General features: G+C 39.1%; 2 protein-coding genes across 5 annotated transcripts; one reads left to right on the forward strand and one right to left on the reverse strand.

The window, feature by feature from the left end:
• Nucleotides 1-998: 998 nt before the first annotated feature.
• Nucleotides 999-3,749, reverse strand: hmgb2a (high mobility group box 2a). The gene is made up of 5 exons (XM_079279231.1): nucleotides 3,644-3,749; nucleotides 2,707-2,866; nucleotides 2,146-2,297; nucleotides 1,814-1,988; nucleotides 999-1,676 (listed from the first exon to the last, which is right to left on the reverse strand). The coding sequence occupies exons 2-5, from the start codon at nucleotides 2,851-2,853 to the stop codon at nucleotides 1,518-1,520; spliced, it is 633 nt and encodes a 210-aa protein (XP_079135357.1). The 5' UTR covers nucleotides 2,854-2,866; nucleotides 3,644-3,749; the 3' UTR covers nucleotides 999-1,517.
• Nucleotides 3,750-7,889: 4,140 nt separating this feature from the next.
• On the forward strand, nucleotides 7,890-18,603 carry LOC306784779 (phosphomannomutase 2-like). Of its 4 annotated transcripts, none has more exons than XM_079278898.1 (8): nucleotides 7,890-8,158; nucleotides 10,274-10,385; nucleotides 10,529-10,605; nucleotides 10,803-10,894; nucleotides 11,068-11,167; nucleotides 11,528-11,603; nucleotides 11,860-11,972; nucleotides 18,087-18,603. In XM_079278898.1, the coding sequence occupies exons 1-8, from the start codon at nucleotides 8,093-8,095 to the stop codon at nucleotides 18,090-18,092; spliced, it is 642 nt and encodes a 213-aa protein (XP_079135024.1). In that variant the 5' UTR covers nucleotides 7,890-8,092; the 3' UTR covers nucleotides 18,093-18,603. The 4 variants fall into 4 exon arrangements, with proteins under 4 accessions (XP_079135024.1, XP_079135022.1, XP_079135025.1 ...); XM_079278896.1 differs by lacking the exon at nucleotides 18,087-18,603 and adding an exon at nucleotides 15,291-17,732; XM_079278899.1 differs by lacking the exon at nucleotides 11,528-11,603.
• Nucleotides 18,604-18,618: the final 15 nt, after the last annotated feature.

Here is an 18,618-nt window from a genome sequence, read left to right on the forward strand (position 1 = left end):
AGTAAATGTTTTCTAAAAATGATTCCCTTATATTATGTGGTATGCTGGATAGCCATATCTCAGAACATGTTGGAAACTAGGGAAGTTACAAATATTTTAGGATGGAATATTGAATATAATTAGTTTTCTAATGCCTGACAAATGGTCAGCCTGGCTGTATACACAAGTTGCACAAATTTGAATATTTACTATATATTCGTGTATTGCTGAATAAGGAAAGAGGTTTATAATGTTTGTTTTAAGAATATTTATCCTTTAACATTAACTAAGCCAGAACACTATTTTACAACTGCCAAGTATAAAAATAAAATAAAAAAAAACAATGCTGGGCTCTACATGGCCAAGAATTTAGCTTTACCCCTCCCTAAACTATAAGCATAGGGACACTATGGGACAATGGGCACCTAAGCACACTGAAGTAGTCATCAGGATTTTAGACACAGCTTCAAAGTGAAATCATTTTTTTGCGTATTTGCCCCCAACACAAAAAGTGCATCAGTCCTGGGTGGATTCCATCTATATCTACAGCCCTTAAGACCCCCATGCAAACAATTACTTTACTGTGGGATCACCATTTCACTGAGAAAGTTAGGAATATTAATTACAATGGTCTTTGTTACTTGGCCACCGCTATTCATACATTGAGCTGCACCATTAGCGCAAGACATATTTGTGCGCAACATCCGTCTAATTTAAAAAAATAAATAATTCGTTCTGGTGAGTCAAAATCCATAAATTAGGATATTATATTATTTTTAAAATATATAGTTCGCTGGTCATATAATATAAGTTATGCTTAGAGAGTCTATTTGTAACCCAAAATCTAAAAATAGTTATACAATTCTGGTGTATCTGACCAATGGGCGGTCGTGTCCAACTAATGAAAGTACCACTAAATAAGATAAGCAGAACTTAAGTGGGTACAGAAACTAAGAAATGCCTTTTCACTTAGTAGTCTTAAGATATTAAAATACAAACTGAATAAATTGTATGGCCAGTTATAATATACAAAATTTTATTACAAAAAAAAAAGTTCTACGTGAAAGTTTTCAAAGTTCCACATTAAAAATGGCTTCAGACATTTTTAATCAAACTACAGATAACTTTGTAGTAAAATGACAGTGAAGAAACCGCACCACTAAACAGAAAACATGAGCAGTGCTTCCAGAAAACAATACTTTTTTAAAAACTTGACCGATTTGCTGCTGTCTACCACATGTACACGAGTTTCAGTACATTGTATTTTCACAGGAAATGCATATCTAGCTGCCCGTTACGATAGCAATGAGCGGTCTTAGATTTAACAAACGAGGTCAGCAGAAAAACGTAAAAAAAAAAATTAGGGGACTAAGTTACAAAATAAAAACTAAATCCCTGACTGTGAAAAGGAATACAGGTCTGGTATCCTACAGAGGCAGACCAACAGGGACAGCAGGCTATACCATTTGAAATCAACCACACAAAATTTGATCTGAACAACGCATTGCAAAATTCACATCCTTTAACATATAGATCACTTAGTCGTCATCATCATCGTCATCTTCCTCGTCGTCCTCTTCCTCGTCATCATCGTCATCAACTGGTTCTGCTTTCTTGGCAGCGGGCCTGCCTGGGCCACTCTTTTTGCCAGCATCACTCTTCCCCAGTCCACTTCTGGCTTTGTATGCCGCAACATCCTTAAAAGAAAAGGCATTTATGTAAACCCTTGTCCGTTGATGCTTTTGACGAGTTTCATTGACAAAAATATAAATTGTCAGACATATCTAGTTGCTTGACAGTTAGCACCAAGCAAAAACAGGCAATGTGTAGATACCTTCTCATATTTTTCCTTCAGTTTGCCAGCCCTGGCCTCAAAAGGAATCTTGTCTTTGGAAGTCTGTCTAGACCACAACTCTCCAAGCTTCTTGGCAGTGTCACCAATGGTAATACCAGGGTTCTCCTCCTTGATTCTGGGACGGTGATCAGAGCAGAAAACGAAGAAAGCAGAACTGGAGAGAAAGCAAAATAAATTAATGTCAGAGCGCACCAAACGGCATTCCTGCACATGACAGTAGGTAGAAGCTAAATATGGTAATTATACAACTCTTCTTTAGTCATAAATGTTTTTAAGTCATATATGGGGCAGTGTGGCGCAAGTTTACTTACGGTGGTCTTTTAGGTGCGTTAGGGTCCTTCTTCTTCTTTCCTTTGCTGGGGGCACCTTTAGGAGGGATGTAAGTTTTCATCTCCCTTTCATACCGGACCTTGTCGTTTTTAGCCATATCCTCGAACTTCACCTTCTCCTTGGCTGACACAGTCTATAAAAAGTTCAGCAACACCTCAAAATTCTGACTTGATGAGTCTTTCTGCACAAGACTGTCAATGGACATTACATTGTTATTAATATGTATAACTTAACATCCTTATATTAAGTTAGCTTCCTATTTTCATATAAACAATCTTTTGCGAGGGCAAAGGGCTATGCAGGGACAGGCAAAATAGGGAGAGGAGACAGCAAAGTTACACTAAAATAAATTCCACATCTGGCTGTCAAAGTAAACACATAATTCTGTAGTTTAGACAAAAAGTCTTACTTTATATTATTGATAGTTTGTCACATTTTGGTATTTCATCATTCAATTCATTGTATAATGTAGGTAAAGCCACACCCATTTCATGCAAAATATAGTTTGTAAAATGCTATATAAGAAATTGATGCCAGCTTACCTTCCATCTCTCAGAGCACTTCTTGGAAAACTCTGCAAAGCCTACACTGGTCCCTGGGTGTTTCTTTTTGTGTTCTTCGCGGCAGGTCGCAACAAAGAAAGCATATGATGAAGTCTTCCCTCTTGGCTTATTTGGGTCCTTTGTCATGGCTGCGATTGATCTAGAGCACATGCAAAAAAAATAACGTCACATGACACTACGAACCCACTTCATAGCAAATGCGTGAGGTTGTATAATGTTGAGTTACGGTTATAACGTTAGAGCTAACGTGACATCACTTTGTAACTTATCAGCCCAATAACTACACTTATACACTTGTAAACGTATACCGTTAATATATTAAGCAAATGGATTGATGAAAGTGACGTGTTAGCTGAAGCCCACGGGTGTTTACGGGTTCTAATCGGATTTCTGCTTCTATGGGACAAAAAGACGACTCCATTTTGTATCTTCCCGCCTAAACTTTACTGCGCCAAAAGCTTACGAAAAACTATTTTCCGAAGTTACCTAACAGCTATGATTTTGACAAAACAACTGCTCCTCCGCCTTTAAACCACGCGAGTGGGTCTCGACTAAATGGTTCAGTCGAACGTTAATTTACATGCGGGGCTACCATCGTGTAGCAGGCTAAGCTACCAAACCAAATGGCGTTTGAACTGTATGTTGCGAACGCAGCAATAGACTACCATTTAGCTGCCTTTCACAGTATCGACAGAGGCCATACACTGTAACATAGATTAAGCAGAATACAACTGCTTCAATTGGATACATTCAGGAAACATGATTTTACTTTAACGAACGCCAGGCTAACATACAAACAACGTAATTCGCTAATAGGCTTTAGTTGGTAAAAATGCACACAACTGCTCGGAGACCGCCGGAGACTTTCAATAACAACATTATTTCGACAAAATCGCACCAACGGCGATGGTCTTACCTGTTCTCAGCTAGACAAGTTGTAAACGACTGAACGAAGACAAGAAGCTCGACTGTTTTGTCACTGTCTGCGAGGGCGAACAAACTTGACTCAAAGTACTTCCACAACTCCTCCCAGCCGTCAGATGATTGGCCGGATTTAAACATTACATTTGAATGTAGGGCATGGGAAAGAAACACCACTGTGATTGGTTGCATTAAGTGCGATCACGTTTGTATGCGTTGTTTGTACGCTGATTGGTTTAACTGGGCTTTTAAACATACGGCGCGAAAATTCCTTTGTCTGCTTCGAGTCAAATTATCTTTCATCTGTTTATGGGTTGTCGGGGGTTTGTGTACGTTTGACCGGTTATTTCTAGATGAGACTGGCAGCAGCAGAAACAACGAAGGACTGTTTCTATTTCGTTTCATTGAACAAGCTACATTACAAGGAGACTGGTCAAACTACCCTTGTTAGGACAAGTCAAAACACGAAACTGATCATTTGCTTTTTTTAACCAGCAAACTGGCTTGAAATAATGAAATACAACTTACCCGTTTCTCAATAAGGGAGAAGTCAAATGAATAATTAAAACTACTGTAATTTAGCTTTTTGACTGAATATACACAATTTATTGATTGCATACTAGAAACCAACAAATCAATATCTGCTATTAATTAAGTGCAATGTATGATTATGCGAGTACAAAAAATTATACAAATTAACTTTGATGTGTTTGTTTTTTTCTTCATAGGCAGCAACAATGTGAAAATAACAAAAGCTGAATATATCACAGTTTTCCATCAATGAGCTGTAATGTAATTTGTAATCGTTTATCAACAATTCAGGCAGGGCCTGGGGGGGGGGGGGGGGGTGCATAATATGTCAAAATAAAAAATGATAGGTAGGCCTTGTGTTCCACGTAGTATTCTTTCTTTGCTGTGTATTATTACAAATCTGCTTTGTTTGGTCCTTTACATATTAAATATGAATGCAAACATTAGGCTCGTTTGAGATGAGCTGCGACTAGCTTGGAAGGTGGACGAGAGCAGACAGCAGCAGCAGGGGCTGGAGGATTGAAAAAAACTGCGGACCAGTCGGACAGTTTTCAGCTGCCTTCAAAGAATATACAGGAAGTTAAATAATTGGTTACATCCTGTTTGATCCGATCTGTAGGCAACTTGTAGTTTGCAGACCACTTTGGATTTATTTTAGTGCTGGGCAAGTTAACGGGTAAATTTAGCATTAACGCATTCATTAATTAACGCCGACAATTATTTTATCGGCGTTAACGCATTTTTTAAATTTGAATTTGAATTTTGACAGTCCGTTGCTCACTGGCAGCAGTGGAGGAAGTCTTCAGCAGACTACGTTGATGCAGCGTCTGGGAGAAGTATAGTTAGATAAATAAAAGCAAGACAAGCTAACAAAAGCCACAGAGAAGTGGAGACAAACTGCAGCTGATTAGTATTGATTAGTATTTGCATGGCGTTTGGTGTGAAGACACCTTTAGGATCGCAACGAATGACAGCACGTATGAGCCTCAAGAATGAGCTAAGAAAGTTAGCGGAAAGATTAATGTGAGACAACATCCGGTTTCTTCAGACGAACATCCGGTTTTCAGAATAAGATATTTCTGAAATAGAGGGCCATGGGGCCCCACAATGAGCCACACAAAAAAAATTATAATAATCATAAATTATACAAATTGTCAATATTTGTGTTTTTGAACTATGGAATGTACCCAGTAATGTGTGTAAAATATGATATCTGCGCAAAACAAATGTTTTCCTGCTCGTCCTCTCCGCCTGTGTGCTCGTCTGCTCGTGCTCTCCGCCTGTGTGCTCGACACGTCTGAGAACGCGCCGCTAGGAGGGCCAAATCGTTTTGGCCCAAAAGAGGCGGGTCTATGAAGCAGTTTAGCCAATTGCTGATTCAAGATATAAATGAGTGACATACAATTTAGCCAATCAGCGCCCTCAAATAGATTCAGCGTGGGGCCAGAACGATTTGGCCCCCCTAGCTGCGCGTTCTCGTCAGGAGATGTCTCTACAGGCGAGCACCCGCGCCAGCGCGAGCAGTACTCCACCAAGACCCGTTTGAGAGGAGAACTTTGGCGGAGATTCTGCAGACCAAAGCGTTGATATCAGATCAGCCTGACCTCACAATGAGACAGCAGACTAGCGGGAAAGGGAAGCAGTACATGCAAAGCTTCTCTACTGTACACCAGACAGGTTTGGCTAGCTGGATGACGTCATGCTAATAATTTATTTAGCTTTTTAAAACAACGGGGACAGATCCAGCACCGACAGTTATGGGAGTGAGGGATGAGGAGGGAAGGAAACATGAGAACACCAGGACACACATGAGAACTCTGTCAAGCTACATATTAGGCAAAGTGAACATCTTTTCTTCTACATAGTTGTCCTCAGTCTCATCTGCTTAACTTGGTCATGGAGGCATCAACATTTAATTGAGATGGTAAATTAACAGTGAAAACTCATCATAGCTTAATTTAACATCAGTATTCATAATTACACTTCATGTTTACTTCTCCTGATCTTTACCTACAAGGTCCATAGGGGCATCTCAATAAATAAACATGTTATATTATATTATATAAGTGTTATTTACTGCTTTTTTTCATGTTGGAATAAATGTTAAATATTTAACTGCAAAGTAGTAATGCGTGTTTGATACTTTAATTTGTTTGCATTAAATCATATTGGGATGTTTGTTGAAATTGATAGGATAGCCCTACCTAGAAACTTTTCCACCAGCCACCACTGGTCCTTGGGCAAGACATTTCACCCATAATTGTTCCCAAAGGCTGTGCCATCGGTGTGTGAATAGCAATGAATGAGTGTCCTGATGGGCGACTTAATCCTTAACAACTAAGTTGAGTCCAGGAAGCAGAGTTGCAGTCTTACACACTTCTCTGCGCTTCCATTAAAGCAGTTACCCGCCCAAAACCTCGGTTCTTGTTGGCCCAATCCCAATCTCCACCCGTACAGACTCACAGACTTTGAGGCACGCTCCCGCAAAATCCGTGAGGGTTTAGAGAGGACATTGGCATCCTCAAACCCTAAACCCCTTAAGGACTTACTGAAGTCACCTGGTAAATGGTTGAGTGTGAGAGACTGTGAGGGCTTGAAATGGTGTAAATAGAAATGTAACAGCACTTTGCTGCAACATATCACGTTACTTTGACAACGACAATAAATATAATGTATAATAATTGTACATTATATTTATTGTCGTTGTCAAAGTTATACTATAATTGTGGGTATTTATTTTATACTTTGTACTCCCTAATTCGAAAGTCTTCCAGGCTCTTTTCCTCACTCTGTGAGTCCATAAGAGTGGAGATTGGGATTGCGCCGGTGCCATTAAAACCACCCCAGCTGCTGCATTACAGGTGGAAATTTGTGAAATGCTGCTAGAATTAAGTGGAACGCAGTTATCATTGAGTTATTGGACTAATCTACAGGGCCACAGTAAATACAACAAACATTGTACAAAATTCAAATGATGGGGTTATCAGTCGTATTCCTATGGATACCAGCACATATTGGGATCAAAGGGAATGAAAGAGGCCGCAAAAAATAGCTGCACTAATGTTACAGTTAGCTTCAATAAGTCAGAAGCCAAAAGTATTAAATAACAGAGGTTGAAGGAAAGGGGGCAGAATCAATGGGAAGAAGGCAGAAAAGGACGATGGTTTTACCGAGTTCAATTCAATTCAATGTATTTTGTATCGCCCAAAATCACAAATTGACCTGAGAGGGCTTGTCGGGAGTTCAGAGGAAAGTGGGAAAAATAGAGATGTGCAGGAAGGAACAGGAGAGATGAAAAAGTGGTAGATGTGGACACACTGGCCTTAACAGTATACGCTACTAAAAGTAGGAAAACATGAAACAGGCAAATGCGACTGTTGTGGGCAAGAGGAAACTACAGAACACGATATTGTTCAATGTCAGAAATATGAGCAAGAAAGAGGGCAGCTGATTGGAAACCTCATGGAAGTACGTTTTGATGTAGTAGATATTCTGCAAAATAACTCAAGAAGTGAGTGTTATCAAGTAATATTTTAGTATCTTAGACGAACTAATATTGTTAGAAAATATGAGCCATTGTTTTATTTTGTTTGTTATCAATTAAAAACAATGTAAGTACTAGACATTGTGATCCACACTCACCAGGTGGTGGCGGTAATGCACCAATTAATTGTTTGCTAACCGCCAATAAACCTCAAAGAAGAAGAAGATCGGGGGGGAAAAAAACAACACGACAAAGAAGTCCTCAATAACTCTGCATCTGGAATGTAGGCTACTGTCGAGCAAACTACATACATAAGAATACTGGGAGCAAAGCGTGACTGACTGTGGACACACTCGGAGTGATCACTGTAGGCCTACACCGGGGGAACACTGAGGCACCGTGTCCACAGGGAAGAACCTGGACAAGAAGATGAGTCGAGCCGCTAGCACACTCTGCCTCTTCGATGTTGACGGAACGCTGACGGCCGCGAGACAGGTTGTGTGTGTGTGTTTTCAATGTATACTTGACACTCGTCATACAGCTGTCAAATTATGTGTCAGTGTAACATCCGGCTCACGTCATAGCCATACCTTCTTATGATATGGCGGTTGGCAAACAGATTTCAGGGGCAATACTGCCACCCACTAACCTGGAGTGAAGACGTAAGGCCCTTTCTCTAATCTGTCAACAAACTAAATAGAATGAATATTTCTCAAATTGTATTCATTAGTCTTGTTGATCCTAAATGGTATACCCTAGGAGGAGTTTCCAACACCAGAATTGTTTTTTAGCACGTTGCTGATATTTTCCTCTCCAGTCTCTCGTTGTCCATTCTTTCAAAACTTATTTTGCTAAATCATACTTTCAACAAAACAATAAAACGTGGTCCAGTTTCTTTAGTTTCTCTCCACAAAATTCACACTTTTCATTGTTATGCTTTCCAATAACATAAAGGGAGCTGTTAAGACCAGTATTCATTCCTCGTTTTAACCCCCTACCAGTGGCGGTTGGTGGAACATTTTCTAGGTAGGGCTGTGCCACAGCCAATCAATTTCAGCAAACATCCCAGTATGACTTAATGCAAACAAATTAAGGTATCAAACACACATTACTACTTTGCAGTTAAATATTTAATATTTATTACAACACGAAAAAAACCAGTAAATAACACTTGGACAAACACACCAGGACATCTTATTTTTGTCACCCTCACAGACAATTCAGTATTATATAATAATATATATATCATATAATAATATTCAGTAGACTATAAAACACACACACATTACTGCTATATGAACAAAAGTGCAATAACATTTGGTTTGCAAACACTGTAAGGTGCTTTTTAACAGCAGTATTCCCTTTACACAGTAGCAGTTAAAATACAGTTATGATTCTGATAATGGATATTCAGAACTTTATTTTCATGTGTGTTATAGATGCAATTTGAAATATACACCTTGAAAACTGCAAACCTATCTACGTCATGTTTCTTTCTTCTCTTTTGTATGTTTGTTAAATTCTCAGCAGCAAGAACCAAATTATATGCTTATTATACATATTCCAAACACAACAACTTTAAAAACTCTAAAAAAAATAATTTAAATTAAAGCTGCGAGCAGCGATGAACGGGCCCTCGCCACGTGAGCGTCGGCGTTCCGGCGGGACTCCGGCCTGCGCGTCCGCGAGCGAGACGTGTTTAATCCCGCGTGGACCGCCTGGTGCCGGAATTGACGCTTTGCAAACAGTCTGACGCTTCCTGCGTCCTCTGCCTGGCGCTACAGAACGCGTGCGTCGTGTTGCTCTGTGTCAAGCGTGAACCGCGTTGTGTAAAAGTCACGTAAATGGGATGCAGTTTGTCAGAAAACGCAAATTTCCTTTCGCCAGCAGGTGGCGCTGTGAGTACTAGTGAAAATAAGCTTGTAGACATCCTCAGGCCATGAGTGGTATCAAGCATGAGAAGTTTGGGACCTTTGGAACAAGTGCAGCTGAGTTACATCAGCTTTTTTCATGAGGAATCACATAAAGTAATCGCCCGCTACGGCTAAACGATTCCGTCAAATGTAAATCTTTGAGTAACTTTTAATCACAATGGTCTTGACATGGTACTGGCAAAATTTAAAGTGGATCTAATGAAGTCCCTAGGAGGAGTTCGTTAAAGTATAGCGACTAGAAATAGGCCAAAATCGATGGAAAAATGACACAAATATCAAAATGGCCGACTTCCGGTCGGGTTTAGAGCATGGTCTCAAGAGATTTATTTTTAAGTCTCCATAGGATACATGTGCTTACCAACTTTCATATATGTAGCTGAAACGTAGCGCTGGGGCTGCTGTTTTTAAATCTTGTAGGGGGCGCTATAGAGGCAATTTAAAACGGACAAGCCAAAAAACCATATACACTATGTCTTCCTATGACCTACGACACATGTACAAAGTTTCATGAGTTTTTGAGCATCCCAACACACTCAACCATCAGCTTCCTTTTTCATGAATACGATGCATCTCCACGGCAACAGCGTTCAACGAAAGCGCACAATATTCATGATGGTTCATCATCAATGTCTTAAGGCTATCCGTACCAAATTGGAGAGTGTTGTGTGTTTTTCAGCGTGTGACTCCAAACATGGCAGAGTTCCTCGAGAAGCTCAGGACTCGAGTTGGAGTCGGAGTGGTAGGAGGGTCGGACCTCTGTAAGATCGAAGAGCAGCTGGGAAATGACGGTGAAACGCACATAGGTTCCTCTATTGTAGTTCGATATATATATATATATATATATATATATATCAAACAAACTACATATTTGATATATTATCAAATATGTTGTTAGTTTGACTCTCCGTTTTCCTGGATGTTATGTGTGCAGTGATCCAGAAAGTGGACTACGTGTTTGCTGAGAACGGTCTTGTGGCCTATAAGAATGGACAGTTACTCTCTATCCAGGTAAGATTGACGTAATGTGACCAAAGCACATCTTCTTTTTGGTGAATGGTTGTAAGCCTGTATTGTCAAAGATTTTGTATGACAGATTCAAATGATTTGCCATCCTAATCTTGATTTTGTGAAACAAAAGCCTGCATATGATGGAGTTACCATGTACAACAGGCCCCAGGGTTACTTTGTTTGCTTGCTGTTGTCAGTCCATCCAGGCCCATATGGGAGAAGAGCTACTCCAAGATTTCATTAACTTCTGTCTCAACTACATGGCCAAGATCAAACTGCCTAAGAAGAGGTACAGTCATATCAGAGTCACGATGTCATTATTAATTTGTTTTTGGGTCCTGTTGTTCGGATGCACTGGGAATTGAAGGGTGCTGGGAAGCCATGAAAATGTAAATAGTAATTGATAGTAACGATCTGATTTAGCGTTAGGGAGACTAAATGGTTATGTTTTATGTTTCACAGGGGGACATTCATTGAATTTCGTAACGGCATGTTGAACATCTCCCCCATTGGACGCAGCTGTACACAAGAAGAAAGGATTGAGTTCTACGAGTTAGATCAGGTAGTACACACATCAGCAGGCTCAAGCCGATAGGAAATTAATGGGTGGCTGTAGAGCGGGTCAGGTGGCCACAAAGTTGACTCCAAAGAAACATTGTTCCTTTTTGTCTGATTGATCTGCAATTAGGCAACTGTTTGATCTTTGTTTTGACAAAACGTCATTTAATGTGCTAACTTGTCAGATATTGTGTTTTTTCTATTTACCTTTGATCATTACACTGCCACCAGGTGTACACCCTCAAAATACAAATGTGGATGTTTTTTCTATTTGTGGACTTCATTAACAGCTAAATCGTTTCAGAGTTGGACGGACAAAAAATATGCAGGCCTGTGAGATCTAGTCTTTTTTTGCTTCTTTCAGAAAGAGAAAATCAGAGAGAAATTTGTGTCCATATTAAAGGAAGAGTTCAAAGGAAAAGGATTGTCATTTTCAATCGGTAAGCCAACTGTATTCATGACAATTATACAGTGTTCGTATTTATAGTGAACCTGTGTTCAGTCTGCAAGGAACACAGCACCGTAGCAGCTTCACAACTGTGCCGACCTCTGGCAGTATGAGACACCAGTTCAGCTGTGGCCCTTTCTTTGTCAGTGTCATGTAAACTGTCCACATCATCTCTCCGTTTCTTTGTCGGTGTCATGTAAACTGTCCACATCATCTCTCCCTGTCTCTCTGCCTTTGTTTATCTGCAGGGGGCCAGATCAGCTTTGATGTGTTTCCTGATGGTTGGGATAAGAGATTCTGTCTGGGTTTTGTTGAGGACAACTACTCAACCATTCACTTCTTTGGAGACAAGACCAAACCTGTGAGTATGCTAATTACTGCTGAACGCACAAGAATGGCTGATGGCTGTAGGACGCACATTATTCTATCAATAGAACTTTCTGGTAATCCCAGACACACAGGAATGGCTGTTTTTGACAACACAGACCAGTATACAGCGTACTTGCTGAGTGAATCATCCATGTTCCTCTAACATTACTAACCCATCTCATTTTAGAAACTCATCCCTTTCTCTCAGTTTTGGCCAGTCACACTTGCTTAGCTGGCATTTACAAATAGCCACTCTGTAGACTGGTTTTGTGTTTTGTGTATGATCTAGTATGAACAGAGTCCAAGGCGGAGAGGAAAGGATGTGATTTAGAACTAGAAAATGCATTTCCTGCTGAAAATGCGTTGGAATGCTGAAATGAATCTCAAAAACATTGCTGAAAATAGATATCCAATTTTAAAAAAATTGCAAAAAGCTGAATAATCCAAAAAGATTACAAATATGAAGTTATATCACCCCTCTCCTGAAAGAGCTGAACATTTTGATATTCTAACGGTTTCTGTAGCTTAAAAGAATTCCAGCAGTAGTGATATTTGTTGTAGTAGTAGTAGAAGTATTATTCGCAGTATAAGTATGAGTAGCATTTGAATAAGTACTTGTTGTAGCAGTAGTGATATTTGTAGTAGCAGTAGTAGTAGAAGTTGTCGTCGAAGTATTTGTAATTAGAAGAAGTAGTAGTATCAGCAGTCATACTAATAGCTGTAGTAGTATTAGTACTGGTTATTAGTACTGGTAGTAGCAGGAATAGCAGTATTAGCAGTTGTGGTATCAGTAATAATAGTAGTGGTAGTGGTAGTAATAGCAGTAGTGGTAGTAACAATATTTATGGTAGCAGTAATAGCAGTAGCAGTGGTAGTAATAGTAGCAACAGCAAAAGTTGTAGTAGTAGTGGTAATACTAGAAATATTAGCAGTGTATGACTGTATGAGAGACACAGAGAGAGATAGGGAGAGGAGTGTATGTGCGCGTGTGTCTGTGAGTCTGTGTGTTTATCAACATCACTAATTGGCTCAATCGCAAACACCTGTGTGCCTGAAGCCATTTCATGGAGATAAAACAGGGAAACACCTCTCAAAGAAATCATCAAAACTCCCATAACCGTAGCTCCTATTGCTCCGATATTATTAATTGAGGGGAAGAATGAGTTGAAGAACAGATCCTGTAAAAATTGTGTCTGTAGTGTAACAAATGTGGCTTAACTGGCGATCTAGAAATGGGGTACCGTGTTCTGTGGAAGATGTTTTTGAAGTAAAATTTAACATTGGTCTCTATGGAGCAGAAAGTTAGTTTTCCTCTCAATTAACGGCTTCTGTGTCAAATGTGGAAATATGTGGGATTCTACAGTAATTTTTCTACGACAAGGACAATATTAGCTACTTCTACATCCAGAAATTATGCATGAAGAGTGAAGATTGTGGAGACAGTGGCAAAATACAAATGTTTTTTTCACAAGAATCTCAAGCTGCTCTTCACTCTAGCGGTGACATCACGCACTCTAAGCTGCGCAATACACACCCATTATAAAGTCAGAAAAGGGCTGAAAAATCATAAAAGTTAAATTGCTGCAGTTCAAAAAGTTTAAAAGATATCAAAAAGCTGAATCATGTCGGCAATAGTTGAGGGTTTTCTCAACATTTGAAAGTTGAAATGGTGTCTGTAGCTAAAAGTATGAGGAAGTTGAAGGATTTGAAAGTTGAAGAAGTTTAAGAGGATTTGAAAATATTCTCCATAGAGATCCCATTCAAATAAAAGACTGTGAATGACTGTATGAGAGAGAGACATAGACAGGGAGAGAGAGAGAGAAGAAAGAATTAGTGAGAGAGAGAGAGAGAAGAGAATTTGTGAGAGAGAGAGAGGCTCTGATATCTCTGGCAAACTTTCTCATTTGGAGATTGTCCAATGTTTTATCTTTTACAGCTTACATGACTGTTGTCCTGCTCTGCCATGTCTTTCCTCGTCTCTCCCTCTTGTGTCGCGGTGTGTGTAAATGTCACTCGAATCAGGAAACTTATCAGAATCCTCATATCTGATTGGCCGAGATGCAACACGTACACACAGCTGCAACAAATCATGTGTGTGCGGCTTTTATTTTAAAATGGGGTGTGTGTGTGTGTGTTGTGGAGGGGGGGAAAGACCTCTGAAGATCCCTAAGACCTGAATGACTGTATGAGAGACACAGAGAGAGAGAGAGAGAGGAGTGTATGTGCGCGTGTGTCTGAGTCTGTGTGTTTATCAACATCACTAATTGGCTCAATCGCGAACACCTGTGTGCCTGAAGCCATTTGAAAATATTCTCCATAGAGATCTCATTGAAAATAAAAAGCTTAATAATTCAAAAAGTTTAAAGGTTAGAAATATGAAAAGTCATAGCACCCCTCTGGTGAAAGAGCTGAACATTTTAATAGTTGAACGGTTTCTGTAGCTTAAAAAATGGAGGAGAAGCGGTGCGACGGAAGAAATAGAAGAAGTTGAATAAAGATTCGAAGAATAGTTGGAATGCTTAACAGCATTCCAACAATAAAGAAACAGGATAACAATAGTTGGAATGCTTAACAGCATTCCAACAATAAGCTGTAGTTGCCTTTTTGTGTTGAGATTAAGCTGTTTTGGCATTGTTTCGGGATTTCAGTATGGATGGAGATTTTTAGGAAAATTATAGTTTTACCCATTCAATACTGCAGATTTCATCATTGTGGTTAAAAACACTATTCTAAAAACACATCATCTTGCACGTCAGTGCTTAGAATGGGGACAAAAATGGAGATAAATGATGGTCTGCATGCTGTGCTCTCCTGAAGGTTGTTACACCCGGTGATGATGAGTCGTAAAGACCTGGCAACACACTATCATCCCCATTCAAAAACATTTTCTCATTAAGCCAGTTTATCCAGAGCAGTTTGCTGCGCATATGCAATCTGATGGCATTTAAACACACAGAATATGCAAGATTTCTGCCTGCCTTCAGACACTTGTGTATGGCATTGTTTTGTAGGAGGAGATGATTAACATAAAAATTGAAAAGTTTCACAAATGAGCGTGTCGAGTTTCAGTTTCTCTGCCTGGAATAATAATAATAATGATAACAGCAGTTGATGGAAAATGAAAACAGTTTAGAACTAACCAATCGTTAATTTAACAGGGTCTGTATTGTCTGATTCACAAAAGAGCAGTTTGTGCTAAATTCTGAAATAAATGGCCCCGGGGTTTCTTTGTAGAGCTCAACTAGTTTGCTATTCAGATAAATCACAGTGTAGGTAAGCTAACGTGTGTGTTTGTGTGTGTGGATGTTAGGGAGGAAACGACTATGAGATCTTCAGCGACCCTCGGACCATCGGCCATGAGGTCTCCTGTCCAGAGGAAACGCAACAAATTTGTCAGCAGCTTTTCTTCTCATGAAGCAGCAACTGTCACTCTCTGCCAAAACAGGCTTCTCTTCAAGGTCTTATTTATCTGTTAAGAACCTATCTTGAGGCGTGACCACAAAAATGATCGATTGAATTGAAAGAGCCAGTCTTGGTGTCTCTGGTAATGTCAGGAAGGAGAGGGAAGACTCACTGACTAATGAGAGAAAGGGATTTCTGGGTATTTTTGGTTGGATATTATGAGAACTGTCACGACTTCAAATATGATGTAATGGGTTAAAATGTATTGCTTAATTTTTTTTAATGAGATGGAGTTTTTTCAGTTGCTGAATTGTTCAATTGAATTTCAAATTTTTAATTGATACTGAAGACCAGCATATTTTAATCATCCAACTGCAAGCTAAACCTTGAGAAATGAAAGCCCTTAGCCATGAACACATTTAGATATATGACAAATAAGACATATTTCATATTTGTCAAATCCATGTATGCAGGAAACGGATCAACTTTTTCCCACTGACTATTCGCCAGTCGGTTCCTTCTCATTTTGTGACACTGATGAACCAATAAAACTGAAAGTGATTCCATTGTTCTGACAATTCAAAAGCCTTGTCGAGTTTTGTTATTTGAAGCTGCCTTTCATGTAATTTTGAATAATACGTCTGAGCCAGTGTGTTGCATTTCTTTCCCTTTAACAGGTCATATATTGATAAATCATTTACATCAATTGATACAGAACACACACTACAGGTAACAGTGAAATGTTCCAGTTGAAAAGGAGAGGGGATCCTATAGCTCAGTGATTCTCAACTGGTGGGTCGCGACCCAAAAGTGGATTGCGGACCCGTTTTCAGTGGGTCGCAGGTCTTTGCCTGACAAACAAAACAAAAAAAAGTGATTTTATTTTGAAGGGCATTTTTTATGCAGCGGAATTATTCCAGCATTTATGGCACTTGTTCAGCGGTGCAGGAAAAACACAGACCAATGTGTTGTGAATCACATCAGGTGATGAAGCTCAGCCAATCAAATATGGGCATTCTGACAAGTTTCCTGACTTGAGTGAGACGAGGACATATGAGCAGAGCAGGACTATTTATTGAGGTGTGAGTCGTGAAAGTCAGATGATCTCCAAAAGAGAGAAATGCCCAGAGAGACCAGAGTCATTAGACTCTGAAGAATTCACCTACATGAGTCTGTCCAGTCAAACACAAATTTCTCTTTTTAGAAGATGAGAAAAATATCATATTATGGCTTTTTCACTTCACCCTGACTGAACTGAATTTAAAGCTGCAGGGCAATTCAGTGAAAATTATTTTGCTAAAATGAATTTTGTTAAGTAATTAATTTTTTAATCCAGCTGTTATTTTACTTGAAATGAGAAGAACATTTATTTATGTATTTCTATGTATTATTTATAATCCATCCAGTTAAATTTGAAAAATGAGAATAATATTTGTTAAAATTGAATTGTACTTTCTTTATTTGATTTGACAGTTATTTACTACACAGAGACGTTACTACTACTAGACTTCTTGAAGATAGATATACCCAAATTATATATATATACATATATATGTAAATTGTCATTTAGAGGTGATGGTGGGTCCTGCAGCCAGACCAGTTGAGAACCACTGCTATAGCTCACTAGATTGAGTCAGTGTTGTCTCATCCACAGCAGCATGGTGACATTTATCCTCACACACTTTGACCTTATCATATCTGCGTGTTGGTACACCTGTCGGAGCCTATTCTAATTTCGTTTTTCCCCCCAACTGAGTGCAGCTGTATAAGCCAAGCTTTAAAAAGGAAACCTAAAAAACGATTTCAACAATAAAGGAGGGCAAAAACTTTTCTCTTATTTTTTTGTTTTGGCTGTATGAATGTCATGTGTAAACAGTTTCTTAAAACCTGTGGTCTGTCTACCCACATTGAGGGAACACATGCCAGTCATGTTCACAGTAGGTTTTCAGCCAACTTTACAATGAACTAACCAATCCAAACACTGTATATGGTTGTTAACATATGGAATCACATAGGCAGTGTAGAGACCATGAAACAATGAAAGTTGTGTTTAAATCTCTTTTTGCTGTTGGTACTTTACCTAAATGGGAATGTAAAAAGTTACAGGGCATTTCACAACTTCAGAGTTTACAGTTTGTGTCCTGAAGCACGCATCATTCAAACAGTCCACTGTATATGATGATGTTTGAGAAATCTGTCATCTGATTTCACTGGATTGCATGATGATTTTCATCTGCAGGATTTAGTTGGGCTGAGGATGTATATTATAACATCACTGCGGATAGAATGATGACAGTGCACACCAACTAGTAAATAAATGGCTTACAATAAACATTCATATTTTTGTTCACATTTTGTTCTTGTTTATTCCACTTCCTTGTTAATGACCAATAGTTCAAACTGATTCTAGAAATATCCTTTCAGACTGTAGATCTAGGACATATTGTATCTTCTTTTTATTTACCTCCATCATGGCTGGGAAAGGAAAGTTGTATTGTAAAAAAAGATTCACTTTTTTGGAGAAGGTAAAGTTACAAAGGGAAGAAATTATTTAAGAATTGAGTACAACCAAAGGTTTCATGTCAGGGAAGAAACTGAGTGGTTGTAGTTGTCGTTGGCCTCCCAGTGTTTAGACTACACAAAAGAACATTTTGCATTTCCCCGAGCAGCAACTCTCCAGCTTGATTTCTGTTCTTCCATTCAGCACTAAAGCTTCAACCCAGAGGATGGATGGCTGATCCTGGGTCCACATCTGAAAACCCCCAAACTCACTGAAAACATTCATCTGCTTTCCTCTACATAAACAAATAAGATAATTTTCCAGAGAAAATGTAATCATGTGACTCAGCTTCTAATTGTTGTCATTACTGAGTTGTAGAACTTTACTAGTGGCCCCTCACACCTAACTTGGTCCAAACTGTGGAATAAGTAAGTTATAGCTCAAGAAACTCAAGGAGAGATGGAAGAAAATAATTGTATGACTTTATGACTATAATAACACATTAGTTTACACTGAGGAGGAGTGAAGACTGGGTGTAAATAAATCATTCACGATCATCCATCGTGTTGGAAATTATTTTTAGATTTTCTTGAAGAGGTGACGTGTTTGTTGATGATAAATATGGACATATGTTGAGGTTAGTCCAGGAAGTTTGTTCTACTAAAATGTTTAAGTGTTTCATCGGACTGTTTCCCTCCCCATCTCAAGCCTATGTGTCCTACTATATTTCAGGCTG

This window comes from Melanostigma gelatinosum (assembly GCF_949748355.1).
Source record: "Melanostigma gelatinosum genome assembly, chromosome: 11".
Lineage (NCBI taxonomy): Eukaryota > Metazoa > Chordata > Actinopteri > Perciformes > Zoarcidae > Melanostigma > Melanostigma gelatinosum.

Excerpts from the sequence above, each read along its gene's own strand:
- hmgb2a (XM_079279231.1), bottom strand. The coding sequence starts at position 2,853 with ATGACAAAGGACCCAAATAAGCCAAGAGGGAAGACTTCATCATATGCT. Across the intron at positions 2,298-2,706 it reads AGTGCTCTGAGAGATGGAAG|ACTGTGTCAGCCAAGGAGAA; the intron begins GTAAGCTGGCAT and ends AACTTTTTATAG. Across the intron at positions 1,989-2,145 it reads AACGCACCTAAAAGACCACC|TTCTGCTTTCTTCGTTTTCT; the intron begins GTAAGTAAACTT and ends CTTTCTCTCCAG.
- LOC306784779 (XM_079278896.1), top strand. The coding sequence starts at position 8,093 with ATGAGTCGAGCCGCTAGCACACTCTGCCTCTTCGATGTTGACGGAACG. Across the intron at positions 8,159-10,273 it reads CGCTGACGGCCGCGAGACAG|CGTGTGACTCCAAACATGGC; the intron begins GTTGTGTGTGTG and ends TGTGTTTTTCAG. Across the intron at positions 10,386-10,528 it reads AGAGCAGCTGGGAAATGACG|TGATCCAGAAAGTGGACTAC; the intron begins GTGAAACGCACA and ends TTATGTGTGCAG.